Source organism: Channa argus, chromosome 3, assembly GCF_033026475.1.
Source record: "Channa argus isolate prfri chromosome 3, Channa argus male v1.0, whole genome shotgun sequence".
Taxonomy (NCBI): Eukaryota; Metazoa; Chordata; class Actinopteri; order Anabantiformes; family Channidae; genus Channa; species Channa argus.
This window is the reverse complement of record NC_090199.1, coordinates 17,603,768-17,622,295: the sequence shown is the minus strand read 5'-3', so window position 1 is coordinate 17,622,295 and position 18,528 is coordinate 17,603,768. Positions and strand designations below refer to the sequence as shown.

The following is an 18,528-nucleotide window of genomic DNA, read 5'->3' as shown; positions in this document are numbered from 1 at the left end:
AGCAGTGACATTTTGTTTAAAGCTGTTTGTGCTTTCTTTTTTCATTTGCAGGTGCTTGCTTGGTTTCTTCTAAATCTCAACCACCTCATCTCCTCCCCTCTCTAAGTTTCTCATATCCCGTTTCCCCTCTCCAAATCCTCTCAACCTTATTAACCCCTATGAATTCATCTCCCCCTTTTTGTCTCTTCTCTCTCTTCATCCACACGCACTTCCGCCTTCTATTTCATTATTACTGTGCGTGTAAGATTTTCCCGCATTCAGAGATGTCTCTCTTTCCTCTGTCCTATTATATATGAATGCAGGGGGATGCGAGGGCTTTGATGAGGCACTGACAGCCCCTTACATCCCACCAGGTCTGCTAAGAAGACAGAAATACAAGACCATCTGTCCTAAACATGCCACACACAGAAACACACACACACTCTACATTGACCAATATCTACCAACACACTGCCTGGAATCTGGTTAATAAAAGCAAAAAGACACCCCACAGGTTATTTGTGTGGATAAGAGAGGGTTACTTGTAAGCAGTCATTGACGAGGGACTGAGTTTGTAATTGCATGTATATATTAGATCAAATACACACCTGCCAGCACGCCACACACATAGACCAGTCCGATTCTCAGGGCTCCGTGGACCATTTCTAGTGGGACTCCCACCAGCAGTTGCATGGCCATGTTTAGACTCAGGTGTTCAATCCTGTAAAAAAAACATATATAAACATAGTTGAAACTAAGATTTAAAAATGTAAATTTCATCCACGTGTATGTCTGTATGTGCAACTATTTAGTAGAATAAGTCAAACATTTGAGTAATCATATATAACTTCTGACTGAATCTTATCCTGAGGAATACAAAATAATTTATAGTGGCTGTAATACACACTGCAAACCAACATCTACTATGTGTCTAATTTCATAATTTCTGATTGTTATTGTTTCAGTGTATACTGAATTTATTTAGACTTTTATTCAAACATAGAACCGTAAGCAGCTTGACATAAAAAAAAATTTCTGCCACAAAAATGCTCTAAAAATGAAGATATAGGTGTGATAATAAACTCTGTGGGGTGCTTCCTGTGGGTGGATGATGATTGACAGGGAACACACTCAACTCTGGCAACAACGATAAAAGAAAAACTGTGACAAAATCAACTGCTAAGTTTATGTTTTTTTCAATTTTGTGCAAAGATGTTTTCTACACTGTCGATGTATGAATGGCACCAAATGACTTCAGATGAAATGATGAAAATTTTATTTCTCAGATAATACATGCTGCACACAGACATTACCACAAGTAAATGAAAAGATAAGGACAACTTAGGTGATTGTCACAAGTAAATAAAGAAACAGCAGAATAAAGCTATAAATAAAGGCAACAAAAGATGAAAATCTATATTCCTTAGCCTTTAGATAGTAAATAACACTCCAAATGATTATATGTCACACATTTTAAAAGGAGATTAGAGTCTGCAATGTGTTGGTTTTATTTATTATATATTTCATCTGCATATTCCTTTTGAGACAATATTAGTATGCTTGCTCACGCACACACGCACACACACACAGGCCCACATGCAGACCCAGAACATCTGCTGCTTCATAAGAGCACACAATTGCGGTGGCTATCAGTCAAATAATCATCAACACATGCCATGGCACTCAAACATTACATGTGAACACAGCCAGATGTACAAACACAGAGAAAGACACACACACAAAACCAATGAACCAGTGAACCAATAAAAGAGATGTGCATCAGTTGCAAAATTTACCCAAATCTGCTCATAGTTTCTGTTTCAGTGTGATTAAACTATCAGTAAATGATAACTTGCTTATGACCATGTATGCACACAAACACACACACACCATACAGACAGACAGACAGACACAAGTTTCTCTGTGCACTTCATGGCTGAAGAGACCTTTAAGCGAGACCTCAGTCAGCAGCTCAGACATATCTGGGTACCAGAGCAGAATCTAAAAGGACAGTAACAAGCAGGATCTTTGCACAACAGAAGTACTAAACATGGAGAAACTACTATGTGCCCCTTCCCCATAAAGAAATAAAGAAAAACCTCTCTTATAGAAAAATAACCTAAACACAAAATAAAGTAAAAATAAAACTACACCAGGTGCTCAATATCAACCTTCAACCATGGTTAATGGCACTTGCTTTATTTATATGACCTTAATTTTAACCATGCACTTAATGCTGAACAGCACAAAGTAACAACAATAACCACAAAACCACAGCAAATGGAATTTGTGATTAGGCCGGGTTCTATTTTAACATGAAGAAGCCATCAGTAAGAGTTGACGAGACATGTTAAAAGACGTTGTAGGAGTATTAGTGAGACCAACTGAGCTTGAAAACATGATAGAGCCATGCTAATGCTTTCATAAAAATATTACTCCTGTTGTTTTCATCTCAGTAACAACTAAACAATTCCCACATTAAATCTGATGATAGAGGAAAAAAAGAGATAGCTGCCACAAATATTGGCCATCCCAAGGCTGCCTTCAGACTGCAAACCCCCAGACAATATGCGGTATAGACAATATACAAAATTCATTTACATCACCAATGGATTTTGCATTATACTAGAAAACAGGGAGGTGGATGACCTTTTTCCTCCAGAAATGTAGTATTTGTTGGAAGGTTCCCCTGTTACTTTGTCCACTCTCACTGTGTGAGTTGCCTATGTGAGGCTGTGCATGCAGCATCTACATAACATACGCTACATATATCTATCAGACTAAATTTAGTCCCATAATTCACCTTTTTATAGCCATTTCCCTTGAGCACCTAGATAATTCCATTATGTTACACTCTAACCAGTGCATGTTAAACATCCCACCTCAATCCTATCATCCTGTCCAGTTTATCTCTTCACCTCACTCCATCTCTTCTCAGAACATCCAAGTTTTCCTAATTAAATTACCATTTTATTAGTTCTCCCTATTGCCTGAGACTACATTTACCCAGAAGGGTAATTAAACTAGTACGACCTGGCCTGCACTGATAATAAAAGTCAGTAGTATCTCTAGTGACAAAGGAGAGGGGAGGAGAGGAGTCCAATATGCTGAAGAGGTTTTATTAAATTATCTGTCTCTTAAATATGTAGCAGTTTATTTTATCAAACGAGAGAGTAATTATGAAGATAAATCTTCACCACGTTCAGATATGACAGTAGCACTGCACTACAGTATATGCATATTACTATAATAATACAATAGTAATTGTGTTGTGTTTGAATCACACTTTAAGTGTATATAAAAGGATAAGCCAAAAGGACAAAAAAACAAATTAATTATTATTATTAAACACTTAATAAATATTATGAACTTTCTTCTAAGACACAGTAATGCTGTGGGAACAAAAAGCAGGTCATAGTCCCTCACTTCCTCATCTCCTATCTCCTATATGCATTCTGCCAAGATGACTCCAGCTCAGGTGGTCGAGCAACACTCTCATCTGATTGAAAGATGATCCCACGATGGTGGAACGAGCTACCAAACGCTACACGCTCAGCTGACTCTCTCCCAATATTCAAAAAACTGCTGAAAACTGAACTCTTCCGCATCTTCCTATGCACTTAAATCTCTTAAAAAAAAAAGTCCTTTCTGCTCTCTTGCACTTGCATTTTGTGAACTGTGAACACTTTTCTGATAGGACTTTGCTTTGAAATTTTCTCCTTGACCTAGTTTTTTGCTTGCCTTGTACCTCATTTGTAAGTCGCTTTGGATAAAAGCGTCTGCTAAATGACTAAATTTAAATGTAAATGAAAGACTGTTGTTAAGCAATAGTAATGGATAAGTTCATGCTATGTAAAATGTATAATTAAAGCAATTCCAATGACCAAAGTCTAGGGTCAAGGACTCTGCAGCATGGTGTGACACTTATGATCTGAAATCCAACAGTGGGATGTCAACTCACCCAGTGTGCATGAAAATGTAGCTGAGGTACCTCCAGGCCTGTGCTCGTAGCTGGGGGTGGTAAGGTAAGGGGCTTTTCAGAAATAAGGGGCTGGACACCTGCAGGACGAATCGGTCCATCTGAAACCCATAGTACATGAACACGGCCACCTGGGAAATTACAGAGGAGTAAACACAAATTGCTTTCAGGAGGAATATTATTTGTAAACACACCACAGTAAACACAATAAAATAATGCTCAGCATCATAAATCACAACATATTGCTCTAGTAATCTGATGAAATTTTACCACAAACTTTCAATTCAGTTTAAGAACTTGTCCTCAAGAGTTATCTGTCAAATTACATTAGTTGTAAAAGCAAAATTAACTTGATGGAATTTTTTAAAGAAAAGTCAATATTTCTTCAATATTTATAAAGAATTAGTTTTATTAAACCAATAAATATCAGACCCAAGTTGTTTTTACAAAACTTGAAATAACACAATCTATTCTAGTACATTTTTAGTTACTTATGATATTACTAAACTCAGTGTAAATGCTAGCTGTTAGTAGATTACCATGAAACAGAAGGACATTTTATCATGGCTGAAAAGGGGTTAAAGGTCTTTTAAGGGTATTTTAATAATGAGATAAACTGTTTATTTTCTTTGAGTAGTGTGGTTTGCATGCACTGCACATTTGCATTCCTTGTATGTTGGTGTATGTGTGTATGTGTGTTCCATGAGTTTCTATTCTTTTCCAAAGCTGTGTATAACTGCAAGTGGTCAAAAAATTTAGATCATACATTCAATCTGACATCATGCTTACAAACTATTTACCTCAGCAATGGTGATAGCAAGGATGAGCCAGGGTGGGGGGCAATAGGTATAGCTGTCAAAGTACCACTTGCGGTCAACTTCACGGGGCAAAGTCTCATAGGCGATGTGTCGGACCAGCTGTTGAGACAGTCCCAGGCCGACCTCATCTCTGAGACTGCATCCTTTTATTTGCCTGCTACCCTGCAGAATGGCCCTCCGGAAACTGTTGGAGCGCTTGTTACTCATCTAGGAAAAAGGAGGAAGGTAGAGAGAAGAGGCATGAGAAGCAGGTAAAGGGAGGGAGTGGAAGAGAAGACAGGGAGTAGGAGGGACAGAGAAATACGAAAATAAAAAAAAGGGTAGGGGGAGAAAGAAAAGAAGAAGGAGAGAGAGCAATGAGACTGAGGTCAGAGGGGTTTACAGAATTCATTGTAACTAATTCAGCTTTTTTTTGCGTAATTGACTTTTGTCTGCCTACACTAACATGCAAACACATTTTACTTAGTAATGTTCAAGAACTGCTAAATGAACAATGGGAGACTCAATACACAGGTACAGTACTTCTATTACAGACCAGCGTACCACACACTAAGACTCCTCCCACCTCACCATAGCAACAAAATTCCTGCATCTTCACTTAGCAACCGTCAAACCCTTCTCTTCATTCTTTCGTATAATTGAAGAGCTCATGTCCAAACAAATATTTTCCTGTTTTGATTGGTAGGGAGCTCACAAGTAGATCATCAGTCAGACTCCTACAGTTACAGACGACTTTATCAGTCATTATCTTTTTTTAAACCTGGCAAAAACAGTTTTCATTCTCATTTAAAAGTACCTATCATCTATTCTGATTATGTCCTGTTATTTCCTAACACCAGTGTAAAATTTGTAATTCCATGGGCACACAGAGATCAGTTTTTTAATCTAGTCAATCAGCATAAAATTAGCTGTCTGTGACATTTTTAATAACTGAATAATTACTTTAAGGCTGTTGTTTGGACAAGATAAGACAGTTAATGACATTAGGAATTCTTCATTGTTTTCTGTTGTATGATTTAAAGTTGCCATAAACTACGCACTAAAGAAACATAGACCTTCCCTAGACCATGAGAATTAAGTCAGCTATAGTTCAGAAAGAAAATTTATGATTGAAGCCTGCAAAAATTCCCCAGGCTTTTAAATGCAGAAATAATGAGAGCATATGCATTAACTTCTCACCCTAAGAGATGAAAATGTATTCATCATACAGTGAACATAAGAGTTGTTACATACAGTGGTAGCCATTTTTAGACCTTGTTTCATATAAGTGCAAGAAAAAAATCCGAAAAAATATATATATAAAGTACGTGTTTCAGCTTTTGGCCTGTAAATATTTATTGATCACAAATGTTATAACCTATTATAAATATAAACTATTTTTTTAAAACGTATAGTTGGGCTCTGTGCCTTTATTTGATAATGGACAGTATAGAAACGACAGATTGCTGGGGAAGACAGATAGGGGTATGTCATGCAAAGATCAGGTCAGGTTTCAAACTGGGTATTACATTGTATGTGTCGAAACCTCGGTGACCAAATGCCCTTAAATAAATCTATCTTTTCATTTTATTGTCACACACTAAGTGACAGAATACCAGTCCAGAAATATCTGTACTGACATGAATGAGTGTGCCTATCCTGGTGCACTGGAGAAAAAATGGTCCTCTCTTTGCATACTCTTCGGTAACAGTCTTAGCTTTCAGACTAAATCACTGCTCTCTTCAAGCTTTGTGCCTTTACTACCATTCTAGTGTGTTTTATAACATTGTCCATGACGATGCAGTGTCTTCTGTCCCACTTGTCTTCTTCTTTCTCAACTTCCCCAATCTCTTTCTTACTCCGCTCTATTTATGTCACTCTCTATAAATCAATTCTACGATTGTGTTTGTGTCTCCAGGATTGCAGGAGGCCCAGATTTGTCAGAATGTGGATGTTATTTTAAGGCAATAAGAATGAGTGATATTGTTTTCAGCAAGGGTATACAGATAAATCAATAGATAAATGTATAAATGTGGCAGAATCGCTATTGGCAATAAAAGTATAAAAGAGTGGGTGGATATAACAACTACAACTTCTAAAAGCTACAACTTTAAATTGCTGCAAAATGTTGAATGTCTTATGAGGCTGGAATTGATGGTTGGTTCAAGTACAGTATAAACACAGATCTATCAGAAGAAAAGTGACTTTATGTTTGGAAGATAACAAACTTGAAAACAAAGGTACATGCCTCAATTTATTTCAATTTGATATACTGATAAGAAGTTGGATGTAAAACTCAGAACATCAATAAAGTCTCTGTCTGAACAGTTGGCTGATGGTTATACTGGGACTGTTTAATGAGACTTTAGTGTTGCTGCAGGGACCGCTGTTTGGAGATAAACTTCAGAAAAAGCCAATTATTTCAGCTTTTATGTCAGGCACTGAGAACTGTGGGAAAATGATTACGGGTTGCCATGGCCACTTCCCAACCACATGCTAAAGCAAGTACACACCCATGAACACATAGATGCACCCACATACACAGATGCACAAACACACTGACACACAGACACACACACACACTTTCTATGGCTGTGAGGACACTTGCTGAAATAATGCTTTCCCAAGTACCTTACCCTAAGCACAGCTAAATATTTACTTTAAATCAAAACCTTAGTCTAACTTGAACATGATTCTAACATTAACCTTAAAATCTGAAACCTCAAGCTGTAAGGCTTGTTCACGTAGTGCCAAAATGTCCTCACAATAATAGTAATGAACAAAATGTTGACTATGCCATCATAGAAAAGCATGTACAGACAATTCAAATACACACACACACACACACACACACACACACACAGACCTCCCCCCAGGCAACTATGCTCCATAAAAACAGCCCGTTCTTTGTGTGAAGTGACTGCAAATCCTCTCCTCTTTGCACAAAAATAAAGAATGACATTCTGTCTGTTGACCCAATGGCAAAGAAGAGAGAAAGAATAGAGGTGGAGGGAGCAAATAGGTGTTCTGCCAGCAAAAGACAAGTTTACAGTTTGATCAATGGAAAACACAGTCAGAGGAGGGGGACATACAGTAAGTAAAAGAAAGATAGAGGTAGAAAGATATAGAAAGACTAGGAGACTGATTGAAGGATGATGGAGATGGCTAAAAAAGAGGGACCAAAATAGTGACTAAATGCAAAATACAAATTTTTATCACAGAAATAAAGTAAAGGGTCAAATGTATGTGAAAACATATGCTTTGCATCCATTTACTATGGTTGAACACAGCAAGTGTTTAAGAAGTTTTGTTTTTAAAGAAAAATTCAAATAAATCCATGATTATTAGGCATTCAAAATCTGCACTGCACATTACGGTATAAGCTTATAAAATATAAATCTACAAGTGTAAAAAATAATTAAGGCAGTAATAATTTTACTGCCCACTGCAGCACCTTTCTGGGTGGCATTGGGAAATCAGCAAGGACTTTTTTGGCTGTACACCAGGAGTTGTCCCATTCAAATGAAGGAATGGGTTTGCTGTCTGAACACAGCCTTAGTGAGATTGAACAATAATGCTGGGAGAAGTTGTCACACTCCAACTAATTCCAAAGGGGAGATTGAGGTCAGGGACTTGTGTGGCTTCTTCCACACAAAACTCAGAAAACCTTTTCTCTGTGAATCTACATTTGTGTGTGGGATTACTTTTAGGAAAGGGCTTTCCACACTCCACTACAACAAAGTGTTAAGTATAATATCTAAAATATCATTGTATATTTAGTAGCATATATTTTCCTTATTTATTAAACAAACCTAACCCAAACTAGAAAAAAGGTAAGAGGGTCCTCTACCAGGCATAAAATCCAGGACAGGAGATCTATGAGTTAAATTGTGCACACCAGCATAAATCCGTCAAGTTCATCTCACCAACTGTATCCTGCAACAGACCAGATGAATGTGCCTGTATACATTGAAGGTGGTACATACTACAGGGCCAGTTCTACAATTGTACTGTGATGTATGAGAGAACGTCTGACAGAAGGACACAAATGGACAGAAAGAAGAAGAGAAAAGAGTGAAAAGCACAGATAAGAAAGGAGTGGGAAAAAGATAGGAGCATGTGCAAAGAAGGGACAGACGTAAAGCCAAGGACTGAGAGAAGGTGGAGAGAAGAAGAGGTAAATAGAAAAGTGAGCAGTTATTCAAACGCTGACTGTGACAAAGCAGTAAGAAGGCAATTACTGACAATCACACTGATGGAAGAGTCTTTTCTGCCCCCCTTTGCTTTTTAATTCTTTAGAAGCAGAACAGATGGAGAGATAAAATGCACCAACAGAAACCAGGCACTGCCAATTAATTCGCTTTACGAATTACAGCTCTCCCTCAAGTCTCCTTTTTGGTTTCGAACCTTTGATCTATAAGATCACTAGTGCCTGCCATTAGAAAGCCTATTATTTTGTTTACACACTCTACAATTAGGCCATCTCATCATATTTACAAGCTTTTGTAAAGAAGTGTGGGTACAGTGTATATAACATTGACATATTTTATATAACATAAAGCTCTGAGACTTTTCAATTCACAATGATTTCCAAAAGAAAAAAGCATTGTATCTTCACATTTTGCCAACTCAAAACTTGACTGGTGTATTGTATTTTACTGATTAGACATTATTAAATTTACTGTCAATAGAATTTCTGTCAATCAATAAATATTTTTCCATGTCAGTGTACAGTACTTTACCATAAACATGACTATGTCACTTTGTTTAAATCTCTTAAAAGATAACAATTTCACATTACAATTTCTGACCAGTCAAAGATGATATTTTAAAAATGCTTGTTTTGTCCAATTAACAGCTCAAAATCTAAAGTGATTTACAATTATCAACAAAGTGACAAAAGACAGGGAATTTCCATTGATTGAGAAGCTGGAACCAGTGAAAGTGTCATTTTAGCTTGATAAATCCCTAATTAATTCATCTAAATAAATAATTTCAGAATTTATTAATTTATTACAAACATAAACAAGAATGCATGTATCCTTTCTCTTTTTTTATCCCATTTCTCTCCCTGCTCTTTTTGTTTCATTTCATTGTAGCTGTCTCAGTGAATGTGTAAACCATTGTGAATGCAGACAAGGCTGGATGCACCCCATTCCTCTCTGTCCCACTTCCAGTAGCTTACCATGACCCAGGGCCTGTCACGTGACATGTAACACCAATAGGAAACAAATACTGGAAAAGCCTTTGACATTTATCCACGCTACATTCCTCACCCACTATATCAGACAAAACACTGCTCAGACGAAGAAGAAAGAATGAGAGAGATGGACATACTCATACTTACAGACAATAATGAATTCTTTAGCCACCCAGCAGCCACTGTTTACTACATAACTACTCCCACTTCAAAACAACTCCCATGAGAAACAGCAGCAAGACAGCAAAAAAGCGGGTACAGCTGAACTGTGAGTGAGACCTGGGACAAAAAGTGAAGGTGAAACAGAAAGTGGGGCAAGGAGGATTTCTTACTAAACTGAGTGTCGTGTCTAGATATGTCAAGACTCTCCACCCTGTAACTGGGGACACTGTTTTAGAATATGGCTATTAGAAATGGATGTAAATTTTTAAATTTAATTTAAATGACACAAAAGGAGAAAACACACGTTTTTTAAGAAGTGGGGCACAAAGTTTTGCAAGTAAGTCTCAAATCGAGACTTGAAAAACAAAGTATAAGACTAGAAATTCACTTGGGCCTTTGTTCTCAAAGGTCCCTTAATTAAGCGTTGTCAGCACTATTTCAAATGTCCAAACTGTGTAGTATAGTGAACTAACAGAAGGCACAAGTCATCTATGTCAAGGTTGAATTGCATTTTGTGAACTGGTCAAGTCAAGTTTAGAGGTAATACTTAATGTTTAAAGATATATTTATAGTATATTGTAACCTAAATGACAGTCTAAACAGCTTTATAGTGACTGAACATTGATTGATTGAAGTATATATAAAGTCAGAACATCTTACCAGGTTGACGAAGTCCTGGTAGCAAATTTTTCCATCAGCGTTGCCATCAGCGAGGGCCAATAGGACTTCCAGTTTGTGGGGATCAAGCTCAGAACCATGAGTTGCTAACAAGTCCCTGAATCGCTCTGTACTGATGAAGCCTGAATTGTCTGGATCATACTGTATATAAATGTAAAGAGACAGAGCACAACAAAATGTTAAGTATAAATGAAATCTTAATATTTAATGTATAATCTGTCCTAATAAAATAATGAAAAAAAGGGAAAAACTATCAAAACAACTTTGAGCTATTAAAGAATTATATGGTATTTTACAGGCCCGGCACACAAGCAATACATCAGAAAAGGCAGCGACAACAGTGAAAGCAATAAAATGTATCCCCAAATCCGTAGATACGTTGACCAGACCAAAGATATTTTAAAGAGATAGAAATTCAAACGGCCTTCAGAGCAGCACTTAAATGTGAAAAGCGTTTTGGATTTTCCATCATGGTCCCACCCTTTTTCTGCTTAGCACCCCATAGGTTGGGTTTCAAATCCTAAGTGGTTGAAACCACCAAAATTACACAAATAAAAGTAAAAAATATAAATTTTGTGCATAATGCTGTAAACTACAATATATCTTAGAGCACTAGAAGTCATAAAAGAGGTTTGCTGATTGCACAGAAGTGAGCAAAGGCATTTATTATGGCCTGGTTTTAATGGAAGGGGCTGCCAGTAATTATGCCTTGATTGCTAAAAATCAAGCGGCTCTTGATGCCCTAAAACAAGGTTAAAATAGACAGTGCTGCAGCTGTGTCAGTATCTGCATTCAACTGAGTACAAACATGAACTTGAATCTTTGATTTGTAATAATGTTTGTGGATGCAGGCAGAGGACAGTGCCTGTGTGTGAGTGTGTAGGCATAAATAACAATGTCTTTGTATCTGTACATTTGCAAATATATGTATGAGTGTAACCATGTCTGGGTGTGTAAATACAGCACATTCATGCATAAAGATGTGAAATTCAGACACTAGGAGCCACATGCAAGATTAAAACAACCCTGAACCATAAATAGTGACCGTGCATGCTGGGGTGTGTATGTGAGTGTGTGTTTGCCATATGCCAGTGCTGGCAGACACAGAGTAAAGCCAGGCTGGCAGCAGGTGCTCTGTGCTGAACCAAATGACTGAAGAGGTTTTGGTTCTGCCTCATGTTGTTTGTCTTCATGTTACCTAATAGTGATGAGGTGGTTTTTATCCCCAGTTGCTCTGTGCACACTCTTTGAGACAGGGCTGTAATAGTCACTCCTTTTCCAGTATGTCATGAGAGGATTACTTCCAAAATCATCTGTGTCATTGGGAGATCGTGTTGTCTGGCACACATGCTAATGTTACATTAGGTACATAAAGGTCTACACCTCTCAGGGATGATTCAATTTAATCAACAATGTGTTGGGTTGTGTTGCAGAAATTGTTCCTATTGTTCCTGAACTAGAGGATACAAAATGGCAAATTTACAATTTAACATTCAAGGCAAACAAGTAAGGAAACTTATTATTATATATGTACTTGCATGAGGAAGTGAGTCAGCCAAAGCTATTCTCACCACACATTGACCATGTTTACATGGACTTAAGTAACCAGGGTACTCAGAGAGATCATCCCTCTCAGGTAATTGGGGAACAATGCACTTAAGTAACCTGGTTACTGCAAACAGAATATACTTGCAGAAAAAGAGTATCCTGATTTCTCCTCAACCTGTGACTTATTTTAGAAGTATGGATCACAGATTATACCTGTATAATGATGGAAAATGCTGCTTTTTGACTTTTCTCTCTCTCTCTGCGTGTGCCTATGTGTGTGTGTTAGTGTGTGTGCTCGTGTCGCAGCAGCGACAGTGTAGGGAGAGAGAAAGCAAAGACACACAACATAATGCACGGAGAAACTACTTATTTAGACTTCTACAAGACACTTTGTGTAAACTAAATTTTCCTTCGGACCTTACATGAACTTTGTTTAAAAAATGAGGAGGCAATACCCCGTTAACTCCTCAATGATCTCTACTTTCATTTATTCTTTCAGTCACCTGCATGCAGCTTACTATCTGCAGCCTTTGGTTACACACATGCGCACTTGGAGAAAGCCGATTAGAAACCTGGTTACGCTTATACTTGGCAGAGTAATTGACCTACTCGGCACGAAATCCACCTATGGAAACCTGCTTTCCCTAATCCCCTACCCCGATTTCAGAAACCAGCTTTCCTGTATACATGACTCATAAGAAACCAGCTTCCCGAGAAAGCCAACTGTAACCCAGTTACTTAAGTCCATGTAAACGCGGTCAGTGTGTGAGCTGCACAATATGTTGCATCTGTGTGTCTCCCTGTCACATTGTTTGTCCCAGACAGTGCAGGGGTGTTTTTAACCTGGACTAAAGGATTACAGTCCAATCCAAGACCCTCAATATACACCTCCCCCATCATTCTCTTACAGGCACACAAACTTCCGCACACCCCTAAAAACCCTTTTTGCTCCACCCTACAGATAACACCCCCTTTTCCCCGCATTCATCCACCTCTCCTTCACTTTCTCCTTTACTACAAGCATATGACCTAACTTAGAAAAAATATGAACTTCAGTAAATTTCCCTGTTATCTTTTGTCCTGTCACTCCTAGGTTCAGGCAGTTAGTTACATTATCTCCCTACCCCAACACAGACACACACAAATCCTGCTGCAGACATAACACCACAACAATTCTCAACCAATGAACTCTCATTATATTGAGGGCTTCTCTGCAGCCTGGTGTCAGTACTGTGGAAGAGAAAAACAGCCCAGGGAGGGAGGGCAGTAAGACAGAAAACAACAGTAGGGTTGGGCCAGTGGCAAGGGGGCGCAGATGGGACACAATGCAAGGCTTTTTGTCTTCAGCCTCATTTGCATAAAGCTGAATAATAAAGAACCAGAGGGTAAGGGTCAGGCAGGAAGGCAACTATTCAAGATTGCATAGAGAGTCTGGAGAAATAAAGTAGCCTATACAAGCGTAAAATATACAAAAATCTACAACATAAACAACTCACATTTTATTAAATCTAGCCCTCAGGGTGATAGAGTGATCCTTCACAAGATCCTAACAACCTCAACATTTAAACTGTTTTCCCATCTTCCACATAGTACCATTAAACATAGGGGAAAGATTGTCCAAACTTCCCTCCCAACTGCTGTATCTTTCAGTACTCTCATCTGTCTGCACTAAGTCAGATCATGTGACAGAAAAGAAACAAAAAACATGCAAAGATGTCAAATGCCATACCTAGGAGGTTGCATTACAGGATATTTATATCCATATTTTAATGAGTTACATCTGCAATAACATCAACAACATCAACAATAATAAGAGAAAGAGTTAGTGGCTGTTAGACGGTAATTGAGGCTTTTTGATCAATTGCACTACTGAATATAATTCTTGCCTGACTTTTTGTACTGTCAGTGTGACCACTGACATTTGACCCAAACGGATATAGGTCAATGTCTCACTTTGAGCAGCTGGTGACCTGGAACAATAAGCCTAGGCTAAGAGTAATGAAGTAAGAGGAAAAGGTTAATCAAGAGAGAAAGTGAGAAACAGAAAACTAGTGGCCAGACAATATTACACATTATTCTCATGAATGATTTAAAAGTCCTTCTAAACAATTGCCCTATATTTGTCCAATGTAACATCTCAGTCACAGCTACACTGCTGATAATACACTTGCAATTATTTTCTACTATAAAGGAGGAAGTGGAGCCCAAAGCCATTGATAACAAAACTTACGACAGGATGTATCGTGAGAACTCTGCAGGAGACAGATCATCATGTACCATGTAATCACAAAATGCTGGCTTTGAATTGCTATGAAGGCCATTGTGCAAGTCATGCTGTTAGTCAGGCCTAGTGGCCCCATGATGGTAGGATGGCATTGGGTCCCGCGGGTTTGAATCCCACCTCACCAGGTGCGGCCCCACCCAGCCACCGACATAAAAACTCATGCCAAATCATGTCCTTGAGTTATTGTAACACATCGAGTATTGTATGTTATTAGACTATGTGTGAGTGTGCATGTGTGCAAACATATACCATAGATGGTTATGAGGAGGCTGTGCTAAACATGAGCACCTAAGCTTCTTACACTGATGTTCAGTATTGTTTAATATTAGCAAACATCAGAGAAGAACCTACTATCTACTATGACCTCAATAATAAACAGAGAGTAGAATTATTATCTTTCTGAAAGTTTCTAAATAAAAACTGAAACATTATAATATTGTAAAAGTAGATTCATGGCAGAGCTGCTGTATTGGCTTGCATTAGATTGTAAAGGTTTACCTAAGTGAGTGGCCAGTGAGTGTATATGTACACACACATACACACACACTATTTCTGATGTATGCGTCACAATAGGCCTGCAAGCGGTCCCACAGAAACACACACTGTACACAACTGACTTTTTGTTATTATAAAGCATTGCAGTGAAAAAACAGCCTCAATCTGCTCATTTAGCTGACCCTCAGACAAAACAAGCTACTGTATCTTGTATGCGGTCATGGTATTTAGTCTACAGTGAATCAAACAATGCATTTGAGACTTACAACAATAAAGCTATATCGTATTATACTGTCTTACAAAAACTCATATCTAAAAAAGCTCTAAAATATTTCACTATACCTACACAATGTTTGCCACCCATTTCATAGTTCACAGCTTCTTATCAAAGAACATTTACTATCATTATTCTAAATCAGTATCCCTCCTGTCACTGCCACCAAGCAGCATCACTCCTTTATTTGATCTTGTAGTTATCAAAACAAAATAAAAACAAACTACAATTACTGAATGACTTGCTGAACATTGAACAGCCGATAGAGTACATTATCAATGTTACTGCCCATTAAGCTGGAAGACACTCTATTCTCGGGGCTCATCATCTGCCCTGGTCTCAACTTGTTCTTATTTCGGAGAGTATTTCAGGTGGAGAGGATGTGGGCTTTCTGCAGCAGCTCTGAATGCGGGGGCAAGAAAGTGATGGAGAGATGGAAAGTCATACACTCAGACAGACAGCAGTCATCATTAAAACAATCAAGATGATGGGGCAATTAGTCAATATGGATACTGATGGAAATTCTGATGTTAGTGAGAAGGAATTGTAAGAGGATCTGTGAGAAACAGGTGTGGGCAATTCTGGTCCTCAGGGCCCTTTGCCCCACTTGTTTTCCATCTATCCCTGCCCTACCCACTGTTGATTACCTGGGTCATCTCTGTTCACTCAATCAGTAAATTACTTTTCTCTTTTGCCACCACTGGGTTTGTGGTTTTCAGTGTAATATCTCAATTGGAAGGGTCAACATTTCTGCTCCTGTCACAATGAATGTAATTTGATCCCCTGACTTTTCATCAAGCAGTATTATCTGCTCAAAATTTCAGTTAGTTTAATACTTTGTTTTACTACTTGACCAAACACCTGAAAAACTATGAGAACATACCCATCAGTTTTAGTTATACTTTGTGTGTTTTGCATGAATCATCAAGGTACAAGGATGGTAGACATTGTAAAGAATATACCAGCTTCACATATAATTGTTAGTGTTTGCTATTTGAAGTGTGTTTGCATTTAGGCCAAGGTACAGTGTCAAAGAGTTGTGAGCATATTGTAGTTGTGGATTCTTACTCTTGTTTAGGTCCAAAACAATGTTTTTGGAGAAATCTGAACACTGCTGTAGTGTAGGAACATTGTGGACACAAAATTGAACAGATAAGCCAACACAGTGCTTAGTGCATTTAGTAAAATTAAATAGCATGCTCACAGAGGTCAATCTGACATGAGCAGGTCTAATATCTACCACAGTCTGGGTCTAACAATGTGGCCAAGCATTGATGCTGACATGGTATCAGTCAGTAGCCAGTGGGTTGTTTCATTGTTCTCTGACAGAGAAAGAATTTAGAGTTTCTAATAAAATCAGTGCTGTTCAGAGGAGCTGAAGGAAATGCAGGTATGATTCAGAATCTAACAATACAAACCACAAAGGGAATTTTTTAATTTTACTCCGCATATATGTGGTTTTCTTCTTCCAAATTTCATTTTTCCGCACAGATAAAAACAATCTGATGTGACACCAAAAGTAGATGACCTTCTTCATTTTGGTTGTCACTCACTCTGTCAGTCAGAATCTTATTCTTCTTTTCAATTTCATTATAATTAAAATGTTCAAATTGAATTTTGCCTGTATTCAGCTGGGAACAAATTTCCACCTGGGAGGGACCCAGATGTGCAGATCTAAAACTGCCATGCTCCTCTCAGTCATATCGCCTGCTGTTGTCACTTGACATCTGAGTGACACAGCAACACCAAAGTGAGGTAGGATGCAGAGGAAGGAATGTGATGAACCACCACTGTTTAACACCATTTATTACAAAGACACGAAATCTCCTGTGCCAGAGGATTCTGCAGCAAAAGGTCAGCCGTCTGGCTCACATAAAGACCATGCATGTCACGGCCCCCAGCAAGTTCTGTGCCCACGTCACACTTCACAGACATGACTAATGCTTCAACAAGACTAGGGCCCAAAATGCCACAGTAGTGCCTGTTAATGTAGCCATAAAAAGCACCTACACTCAAAGGTTAGGGCCAAGGCCAAAGATGAACAAGGAAAGGAAGGAGGCATAGAGGAAGAGAGTCTGGCACAAACAAAGAGTAAGCTGGCATCAACTTTAGCTATCCAGCTGGCTTCTTATCTTTGTTCGGAAATGTTATAACTATGTGTGTCATAATAATGTAACTAAATTATGCCCCTCGACTTTAATAGTATATTATAGGGGCTAATACTTTTCTTGTTTAGGAAACAGCACAGCTTTCTTAACATAAATGAATCTCCAGTGTGGCAGGCGTCTTGTACAATTACGATCTTTGATAGGATAACTTTCAGGCGGGCACAAACCAAGTCAATTAAGCAACAATTGGACAGAGTGACATGGCATACATCAACAAGTTTAGAGAAGACCTTCCTTGTCCCAGCACAGCACTCTTATTAAAACCCACATTCATTAAACAGCAGGTCCTCCTAAAGTCTCACACACTGTCTATTCTTTATTACCGTTGTTTGAATATGGGCGTTTATTCTCTGGGAAACTGGTGAAACACCGAGGAGACTACATAGCTGCGCACACTGCACACTCAAACTTGGTACTTCCCTGGTTTATTTTGTGAAGAAATAATCAGTTGTCTCCTGTTTTCACAGACTTTTTTTAACATCTGACTGGAGACCTGTTACGTGTCAGCCTGCTTTAAGGCCTCAGCCATCGTACCAGCCCCCAAAAAGGTGATTACAGACCCTTTGACCTCACTTCTGTGGTCATGAACTCCATGGACCACAAGGCCAGTGGTTCGATTCCCGGTCCTGGCCATGTGTCAAAGTTCCATCTCCCTGTGAAGATGCTGCCATAATCGAATCTTCACATCCTCCATCACAGTCGGGTTTTTCATCCACTCTGGCTGCAGCCTCCCATTTCCACAGGAGCTGTACATCTCCAGGATTTAGAGGCAGGGTCCATCATAAGTGTTTCAGCCCCTCCCCTCTGGCAAGAGGCTCCAGTCCATCAAGACTAAGACCACCAAACAAACAGTTTGTTCCCCTCTTCAGTTACCCTGCCGGACAGATCCCCAATCCTCCCCAGATAAGCGCCCCCAACCTACGGTCAGTCACTCTTACTTTTAAGTTTCACCACCTCCCACTGA

General features: G+C 38.6%; 1 protein-coding gene across 4 annotated transcripts in view; it reads right to left on the bottom strand.

The window, feature by feature from the left end:
* rhbdl3 (rhomboid, veinlet-like 3 (Drosophila)) overlaps positions 1–18,528 on the bottom strand; it is a 47,377-nt gene that overhangs the window by 9,102 nt on the left and 19,747 nt on the right. For all 4 annotated transcript variants that reach the window (XM_067497397.1, XM_067497394.1, XM_067497395.1 and 1 more), the window contains 4 exons: positions 10,778–10,936; positions 4,759–4,983; positions 3,941–4,089; positions 588–700 (listed from right to left, as the gene is read on the bottom strand). In XM_067497397.1, the coding sequence (XP_067353498.1) occupies positions 588–700; positions 3,941–4,089; positions 4,759–4,983; positions 10,778–10,936 (646 nt within the window). The remainder of the gene's footprint in view (positions 1–587; positions 701–3,940; positions 4,090–4,758; positions 4,984–10,777; positions 10,937–18,528) is intronic.